The sequence below is a fragment of the Elgaria multicarinata genome, chromosome 5 (assembly GCF_023053635.1).
Source record: "Elgaria multicarinata webbii isolate HBS135686 ecotype San Diego chromosome 5, rElgMul1.1.pri, whole genome shotgun sequence".
NCBI lineage: Eukaryota > Metazoa > Chordata > Lepidosauria > Squamata > Anguidae > Elgaria > Elgaria multicarinata.
Genome location: NC_086175.1, coordinates 103,085,705 through 103,095,611, shown reverse-complemented (window position 1 = coordinate 103,095,611; position 9,907 = coordinate 103,085,705). Strand labels below are relative to the sequence as shown.

Genomic DNA, 9,907 nt, shown 5'->3' with positions numbered 1-9,907 from the left:
TTTGCTTTATTTATTTATTTATTTATTTATTAAAAACAAACTGGGGTTGTATTCTCATTCTGTGTTTTTCTTTTTTTTTCTTTTTTTAAATCCTTTTTGTTTTGCTTTGTCTGTCTTGTCTCCTATAGTTCGTTCCACCATCACATTGAAAAAGGGAGAAAAGAAAAAAAGTTTGTTCTTTTTTCCCCCCTTAACTCACTCAATAGGTTTGGACTCCTCAGATGAATGTAACATTGCACACACACTTGGAACAGAGAGAGAGAGAGAGAGAGAGAGAGAGAGAGAGAGAGAGAGAGAGAGGGAGAGAAAGAGAGAGAGAGAGGCGCACTTGTGGCGGGCAGACAAACACACGCACGCGCAGATCAAACAATTCTGATACAGTGCAAGAATTTTCCCAAAATGATTGGATCATCATTACCAAAAAACTCGCCATAACAACACCAAGAAACAAAATGTTTAAGCCACACTTTTTGACTGGGATTTTTCCTGCTTTTTTTTTTCTTTAAATGTTTGCCACACAGAGAGAAAAAGGGTCAAGTGGGGGGAAGAAGGGCACAAAGAGGACAGACAGACTCACGGGTGTGTGAGTGGGAGAGGGTAAGATTGGAACAAGGAAAGGAGGGAAGGTCAAGGGAGAGAGGAGGGAGGGCAGGGCAACAGGGGGTCATTTCGTAATGTTCAGGCATTTTCTTGGTCCGCCTTGCTCTCGTCTTCTTTCACTTCTTCCTGCTGGGCACTTTCAGAAGGTTTGGTTTCTTCTACAGCATCTAAGAGGGACAAACACAAAACTGTAAGGGAGGGTATGAATTAAGGGAGAGCTTGAACTAGGGTTAACACTTCCTGTTATAAAGGAAGTGGAATGCACACATGGAAGTCAGAAGTACTGGTAGTGTTTGTAAAGTTTTTGCCTTTGGCATTTTGGTGCTTTCTTATACCCCCCCCCCCACCTTGTGCCTCCCAGAAGTTTTGGATTGCAACTCTCATCATCCCAAGCCAGAATGGAGAAGATTGTATCAGACACTAGCCTCACCAGCTTCCTTATCCAGGGCTGGCACTACCATTAGGCCAACTAGGCAGCCGCCTAGGGCGCAGACCTCAGAGGGTTGCAGTACTGCCCTTTAAGGGTCACAGTTTTATACAAATTAGCTGTTTTAAAAAGAAAAAAAAACATAATAAAAGGAAAATATAATAGTTCCCAAACTCTTCTTGAACAGCTGAATCAAAGTTGGCAATTTTGAAGGGGGGGGGGTGCAAGTAACTCACCTTGCCTAGGGTGCAAAATAGTTTGGCACCGGCCCTGTCCTTATCCTTTCTAGACTCAGGTATGGGTGAAATGGGAATTCTAATGGAAGTTGAGGCTTGTGAGTATGAAACCAGGAGTGATAGTTATACTGAGTTAATTAATTATGCTCAGTAGAATTAAGTAGGGATGGCAGAAGGGATTGGATGTTTACAATACAACAGAAAAATTAAGCAATTAGTATTTGAGCTGTCTAGAAAAAGAGAAGAGTGGGAGCAATTGGGGATAAAATAAACTGGGAAGTGCTCAGGGTTAAAGAATAATCTAGTCAAAAGAGCCTAAATATATGGGATTAAAGTGGGAGGAAGTCATGGGGCATGTCTACACCAGCCATTAAATCTGGGTTGGTCTCGTGTGGGTCCCTGTGCGTCCATATGATGCACAGGGAATCCCGGGGGCAGCAGGGATGGCCACAGTCTTTCTCCAAGATCTTGGGAACTGAGGAAAAACCAGTGTTTCCCGGAAGCATCCCGTGGACCACAGGCAGTGTGGCCGCCGCTCCTGCCTCTTCCTTTCTTCCCCGCAAGTAGTGGGGCTCTGAAAATGGGCATGGAGGTGTACAGGGAGGCGCCATGCCCATGGGTGGTGCAGGTTCAGGTGTTTGTTTTAAACTTACTGTTGTGATGGAGCGCAATTGCGCTCCGTCTGCCCTGTTAAAAAAAATGTCGGTTGCAATGTCCCTCTTTCCTTCTGGGATGTCACACAGCCGTCAAGACGCTGGGGGAGGATCGCAGAAGCAGTTAAGTCCACGATCCTCCCCCATCCCTCCCATGCCCAAAGCCTCCCTGAGCGAAGGCATTTCTTGCCTTCATTCCATTTACAGTTCTGCTCATGTAAATTAGCCCTTTGAGATGTCCATTTTAGCATATAGGCCTCATTCATGTCAGTTCACCTGGACACATGGGAAATTTTAATGAATAGACTCCCCAAATTTTTGATAAAAATGTATAGATGTCTGGAGTGTGCGTGCGTCTTGTGTTCTCCCAGATCTGACCCTCTTAATTGGTTGCAATGCTGGGGGATTCCAAGCACCAATGCTCTCCCTTCACGAAGCAATCAATGGGCAGTCGTCTGTATCATAAGGGAGATGAAGAGTCCTTGGGTAGATACAAATTGGCGTGGTTCCTTCAGAACATCTGCTTCTTAGTGCACTGTGTATTTCCTTGAAAACGAAAGGATGTTTTGCACAGGCATTTATCAGTAAATGAATGAGTGTTGTGAATAAATACAGCCTTGGTTTCTATAAAACTGAGCCAAGCAGGAGGGGCAGTAGTTCCAAGGGAGGGCAGCCTTCCCAGCTGTCTTCACCTACACGATATGTGTTAATGGCTTGTAGGCTCTGCTCCAACTCCTTCTACTGCCCTACATTGATGAAATTAGTTTGAGTGGATTTCCGGGTAAAAGACCATCTCTTGGGATCTGCCCAGCTCTCTTTGACTTGCCAGGATTAATTAAATTGGAGCAGACAACATCACATTGCCACTGATCTATCTTTCTTCCTTTCCTCTCTCCCCCACATCCCTCTCTCTTTGTGGGTAGTGGCTTTGTTTTTGTGGGATCTTTAAATGATCCACCACAGTGCCAGTAGAAATTAATCATATCAGCACTCTGGATTTCTTGCAACAGCCTAGGGAGATTTGTCCTTAGTGATGTTCATATTTACCACTGACATTCCTCACTCAGAAACAACCATTATAATTCCTTTGATAGTCTTCAACCACTTGATCTGCTTGCATCCACCTTGACTTTCGCTCTGACTATTAAGAAAGTAGGGCATTGCCTTTATCCCTTGATCTAAGGTATGGTAACTTGGGGGCAAGTTGGACTCACTTTCCTGAAAATGCAAGTGGCTAGATTTTCCATAGAGAAATCTGTTGAACAGTTCTGAATTCTGAAAAACCAAAAGGAGAGCATCCAAGTCAGGTCAGAGAAGGAGAGACAAATTCTCAGGATGCAAAAGATGTTTTATTTAAAAGCCCAATGCATTTTGGCCTGAATTCTTTCAAAGGCCTTCCTCAGGGATTTGTTAGAAGATGTCTGCACCAATACTTCTGGCAAGATGATTGTCTCCTATGATAATATCTTACAACCACTCCCCTTTTGAATAAGAAAGATGGGCTATTATTGATTCATTCTAAATGTATATATTTATGCCACCCTTCCTACAGATGGTCTTGAGATAGTGTAGCAATAAAAACAGCAAACATTAAAAGAGCCAAAACATAAAACCTACAAAAAATAGCAATATTCCAATTAGCAAAATGTTTTCTTAGAAGGAAGGCATTAACACTTGTCCTAAATTAGTTCAATTAACTAACCCAGCAATCCCATTCCATAGCAAAGTCTAGAAAGGCCCTCACTGCCAAATGCAATAGCATCTTGAGTACTGCCTTCCCAGAACTTCTCAAAGTCATGGGAGATAAATATGGGAGAAGCCATTCTTTCAGGTATCTTGGTATTACATTTTCACCCTGCTTAGTAACGTCTGTTTACTGCACCCATTCATCAACTTTGTTGTATTGATATCTTGTGGCTTTATCCTCTTCAGTTGTAAATTGTTCCATGTATGCTCACTGTTTCTCTGTTATAATCTAGGCTCCAGACTGGCTTTTCTTCATGGCAGCTTTGAGCAACTTGTACCCTTTCCAGATGCTGTTGGACTTCAACTTCCATCACCCTTCACCACTAGTTATGTGGACTAGGGCTGATGGGAGTTGCACCCCTGCATTATGGGAAGGGTAACCTTAAAGTTGTATACCCACTGAGTCATTCTCACATGGGCATATCAGGTCTTGATGGAAAAGAGATATCACAGGATTTGACAGAAGAACAAGAATGGTGTGAATGGGTCTCATGCAGTTGCAGATTATTTCGTGCCAAAGGGTTACAATATGCAAGTATCATGATCATTTTTAATTGATGTAGGCATGACAACACTTGAAAATGTAGTAGTAGTAATAGTAGTAGTAGTAGTAGTAGAAGAAGAAGAAGAAGAAGAAGAAGAAGAAGAAGAAGAAGAAGAAGAAGAAGAAGAAGAAGAAATATTTTAGCTCAAAATAAATGGATGACATATAGTAGATTTGTATAGCTGCAGAATTTTAGAGTAGGGTTTGGAGTTCTTGAAACAATATCCAACAACATTTTCTACATTTTCTAAATTTGACTGCAGCCAGATCTACACCAAGCAGGATATGACACTTTGAAAATGGTTTGAAATCTCTATATGGAGTGTGCCCTGAGTCCCAACAGTTGTCACTGCTGTTATAAACCATTTTAAAGCAATAGTGCAGATCCTGCCTGCAAATCTACAACTGAGAGTCACATCCCATATAATATTGTCATCAGTGTTTCTCTGGGCTCTGCACCCACCCACCCACCTCACACTAAATTCTCATCTCCATTTCTTATTGTTTGCTTCCCAAGATAATTATAGACAGATTTCCAGTTCTACCAAGTCAGATGTAGCTGAACACTTACCACCCTTATATGACTATTGGATATTGGCTTTTGCAGACCAGATTTTTTTTTAATGACCATGTGATTTTGCATGACAATGAAAATGAATGGTATTTTGTGGCATCAAAATGTCAACTTCTCCCTTCCCCTGAGTTGAAATGGGAAGTATATGGAATATGGAGAAAACCCTCCATTAAGAAAAACATTTCCCTAGGAGGAGATTATTCAGGATACTACAGAGGAGAGGGACTACAGCTCAGTAATAAGAACGTAAAAGCATAAGAAGAGCCCTGCTGGGTCAGACCCTGGGAACATCTAGTCCAGCATTCTGTTCACATGGTGGCCGACCAGCTGTTGATGGGAAACCCACAAGCAGGACATGAATACAGCAGCACATGCGTTGCGCATGGATGTCCTAGGCTCAATCTCGGTACTTCCAAGTTAAAGAAACTTCAACAGCACTCCACTGGCTTTTCAAAAGCCCCAGTATGTGACTTCCTGTCAATTGCAAAAGAACAGAGATGTCTGCCAAGGTTCTTCACTGTTGGAGAGCCATATCATGCCACAATTCACAGTAAAGAGGACCGGGTTAAATGGACCATTGGCCTGATTCTTTTTCCTCACACAGTTCTGGAATGCCTTTTCCCATTCCTGAACTGCCTCCATCAGCAGTCATTCCACTTGGCTGCCTCTGAATGAGAAGTAAGACAGCAAGGCCATCTCCATCAGCTCAACTGGGACCAATTGCAGTTTGGCCCCTCCATCCCAGAACTGACTCCTGCAGTGCCCCATCCCACAGGGTCATTATGTAACTTCATTATGCAACAGTATGAAAGAACTGCTAAGTGAATTTTGCTTAGTTTCTCTTCTCTTCTAATTCCTTTGGCCTTTTTTAATCATGTCATTTAGATTGTAAGACATTACTCTAAAATGTAAACCACTTTGGCAGAAAAGCAGTATATAAATAAAGAAACCAAATTAAAAAACACAATCGAAAGGTAACACATTTGATAACATAATCAGGGTGCTTTAAGTACTTCAAGGTACTTAAATCTGTGTACCAAAATCTGTGTATTAGGTTGCAATTCTATTCATGTTTCGGCATAAAGAAGTCATACAACTCCCAGCATATCCCAGCCACGACCCTTAGACATAGCTCATTTCTCTTCCACCCCTTAAAAAGTGTTCTCTAGTGTTGCTTTCCTCAATCTAATGGAAACATGTATGAAGGTGGAGGTGGCTCTTTAAGCTGTCCTAAGAAATGCTTGCTGTTTTCTGACCCAATTAAGTGCTCTCCAAATCGATCAAGGCAACACCTCTCTGCGTCCTTAAGATGAATAAATGGAAATAAATCCAAAACCTATTGTTGGGCAATACCTTTGTTAGGACCAACCAAACTGCCACAAAAGAATGTGCAAGTTTTCAAGTTCTCCAGAACTCTTCATCAGGCTAGATGGTACAAAAAATTAAAAATATTAGGTGAGAAGTTGTGGCCATGAGGTCTACAGCATAGACTCACCTTCAAAATGGATATTTCAGACTGAATGAATTATTGGCTAGTAGTGTTTCAAGTATCAGATTACACTTAGAATTATGGGACAAAGAAACAAGGGCTGGTCCCCATTTCTGGTAACATTAAATGCAGGCTTTAACTCAGATTTGTCTCTTGCCCTGGGCAGATTTCTGGATAGGCAGAGAGCAGAAATAAAGAGAAACATGACAGTCTTTTTATTTCCCAAAACCAGTGGGAAATATATGGTGGTGTATAAGGCTCTGTTAGGGATTCTCCCCCACACACCGCCCCCTCTGGTTTCCTCTCAGATCAACCTGTGGAACAGAAATGTGTGCGTGCGTGTGTGTAGTAAATGGGAAGTAACAGGGAGGTGACACAGGGTGTGTGCATTTGTGTGTAAAGGTTGTGAAGGGAAACTGGAATCACGGCTCCTTTGCAAGGCATCGCTCGCTGTGTCTAGACACCAGCTGCCTGGTTGCCATGGAAACCTTCCAACTTTGGCTGATGGGCAAAAGCAGTAATGTCTCTCCAGAGAAATCATTCAAGAGGATGTGTTTGTGGAGGGGCGGGGGAGAGAAGAGAAAGAGAGATGCTCTTTGTGAATACGACGTCTCAACCCTGTTACAACCGCATTCATTTTCTGAGAACAGGGGGGAAAGATGGGCTCACCCATTTCTCTCCACAGCCAACTTCAGCACAGAGACTATCCTGGCAGCTAAGCAACAAAATGTCTGGGATACGCCTCGCTGCTCATTTCTCTATGCCTTCTCTCATCCCCACCCCCCTCCACTTCTCTGAGTGCTCATTCAGTACATCAGAGCTTCCTCCATCACTGCAGACACCTTAATTGTACCGAAAGAAACTCCCCCAGGGAGGAGATGGCAGACTGTCAGGTGCATTTAGTGCTAGTCAGGGGAAAGTCTCTCCCTGATGAATGCCAGTCTCTCGCTCCCCATCCAGAGAAAATAACACACCACTCAGGCAATGGCGCTTCTGTCATCTTGAAGACGTATTTCATCAGTGTACTTGTTTTAGTTTAGACAGCAGGTGAGAGCATGCAAATACAGCGGGATGGGGTGAGGCAGTGTGGCATGAGAAGATAGTGGGCTCTTCTACATGAGGCTTTTAACCCACTTTACTGATCCTTCCGTTTTCAGATTATTTGCAGGATTAAGATTGGCTCCTTACATGAAGGCCTCATGTAGAAAGGCTCCATGTATCTCAGCTATGAAATCAAAACAGAATGGCCCACTCTTATAAGCGCCTGCTCATGTGTTGGGCAAAAATTGGGAGGGGGTATTAGTGTGCACATAAGCCCCACCCCAAAAATCCCCGCACACCTGGCTGTTGGATCATTGTAGGCACAGTGCTCCCATGATCAGAAACCTTGGTAAGGCAGGGTTTTTGACCATGATCATGGGCACTCCATAAGTGCATCCAACCAAAAGCATGTACAGATTCCTTTTCAGACCTTGGCAGGTTCTACACTATTGCTTTGAAATGGCTTATAACAGCGACAACTGCTGAGGCCCAGGACACACTCCATATACAGTTTTCAAACCATTTTCAAAGTGTCATATCCCACTTGGTGTAGATCTGGCCCTTCACACTCAACTCACAAAGGACTAACCTGCAGCTGGAAGTGAGGCTTACATGTGTGCCCGCATACCCTTCCCCAGTTTTTTTTACACCTCAACAGGCAAAAATTAAGACCTGGAAGCCCAGGGCCAAATCTAATTTAGGGAGTCAGCTCACCAGCCCCTTCTCCAAACCCCTCACCCTGCCTCCTACTCAGCTGTATCCCCTGATCTACTGCAAAGCACAGGGCCAGGAGGAGGTTGAAAGAGGTTGAAAGTTGGCTCCTCTGTGGGCAAACCCAACCAAGATGACATACAACAAAACTTAAAAACCACAACAGTAATATTTTTTTAAAAAAACCACCCAAAGAACGAATTAACTATTAAAACCAAATACTAGTATGTGCACTATTGCCTTAATTCAGTTATAAGCCAAGATAAACATGTGAGTCTGTAGAGCCTACTTGAAGGTTTGTAATGATGGGGATGTGAAGCCCCTGGGGGGAAAAAACCATACAAATTAGGAAACACTCCACTGGAGGGGGGGTCCATTCCCTTCCCACCCACCCCAGCTCAAGGACAGTTTTTGCTTTCCCCCCAAAACTGGAAAAACTGAACAGCTTTTTCTTCTACAATTTAAATATTTTATATTACAATTTAAGATAATTATATATTGTTGCCCTGCCTTCATACCCCCAAATGATTTCTAAAAAACTATGTAATACGACTTAAATAGAAACACTAGAGATGTAAAATGTCTGAAAATAATGAAACCCTGGGGGAAATGCTTTTTTAATATTCTCTGTAAGATTTTCAGCACAGTTATTTCTTCCATTCCTTATTATAATTATTGATCTAATGTATCTTTTAGTCATAATTTAGAGATGTTCCAAGTCATGGTCAGTTTCCCAACATATGAGTAGAGTCACTATACCATAATATGGAAGAAAATGTGCATTCTTGACCATTTGGGTTTCGTTCTACAGAGTCCTGTGTTTCTGGGCTTGTTCAGGTTATATGCTGCAGCAGTAGTTAATGTAGTTCTAATCTAAAATCCACATGTGAAAGAAGCCTTGGGGAAATTGTGTATCCCCCCACCCCGCATTAATGGCGGATGCCATTCATGCAGCACAGGAAAAGGAAAAGGGCACAGGTCAGGGCAGAACCATGCCCGACTCTTCTCGAAGACTCAAGAACAGTCCGATGCAGGCCTGACCCTGGCACTGGGCATGTCCACCTAGGCCCATGAGAGCTGGACATGGGCATCCATTGCCCTCACAGGCCCAGGCAGATTTTCACCCCAATGCTAACTGCAAGAACTTAATGTAAAACATGTAAAATGTAAAGTCGTTCTGCTTCCATTTGAAGATCTATTGAAATAGCTAACCACAAATGCTAAAATCCAAACTAGAGTTGCCTAACCGCATTTTTAGAGAAACTGAGCTTCTTTACTAATTACTGGGCCTATTCACAAAACATGCTAAGCCATGGTTAAGTTGCTAACCTTTTTTCTGCAAGTGGTTAGTGAGTATGTTTAAGCCATGGTTATGTAACCACCATGGTTAGGAATGGTTCGTATGACATGCTAAGCCATAGTTCACATGACATGCTAAGCCATAATGTTTAGCATATAATGCGTGAACAGGGTCACTGTAAATCAGCCTTCCACAGCATGGTGCCCTCCAGATCTTTGGGACTAAAACTCCCAACACTCCTGACCATTAGCCATGCTGGTAGGGGCTGATGGGAGTTGGATTCCAAAACATCTGGAAGGCACCAGGTTGAAGGAGGAGCTCTAAGAGATTTACAAAAGATTTCCACTTTTATATTCAGGGCTTAACTAATTATCATATATAAATTAGTTGTATATTTTATTGTATATAATAGTTAGAAAGGTATTTCATTTTTCCTCCAAAACAAAAAGAACTGATGGCCAATGATAGCCAATCTTCACAAAAGGAAGATAGAAAATGTATTTTATGTATTTTATTGTTGTAAGTTGGCTTGCAAGGGCTTCTGCCCTGAAGAGATGGTGCTATATAAATAAATAAATAATAATAA

At 42.4% G+C, this 9,907-nt stretch overlaps 1 protein-coding gene across 1 annotated transcript in view; it reads right to left on the bottom strand.

The window, feature by feature from the left end:
- Positions 1-281: 281 nt before the first annotated feature.
- Positions 282-9,907, bottom strand: part of GAP43 (growth associated protein 43) — a 72,295-nt gene continuing 62,669 nt past the window's right edge. Inside the window, exon 3 of the mRNA XM_063127649.1 lies at positions 282-767. Coding sequence (XP_062983719.1) covers positions 679-767 — 89 coding nt within the window. The 3' untranslated portion in view covers positions 282-678. The remainder of the gene's footprint in view (positions 768-9,907) is intronic.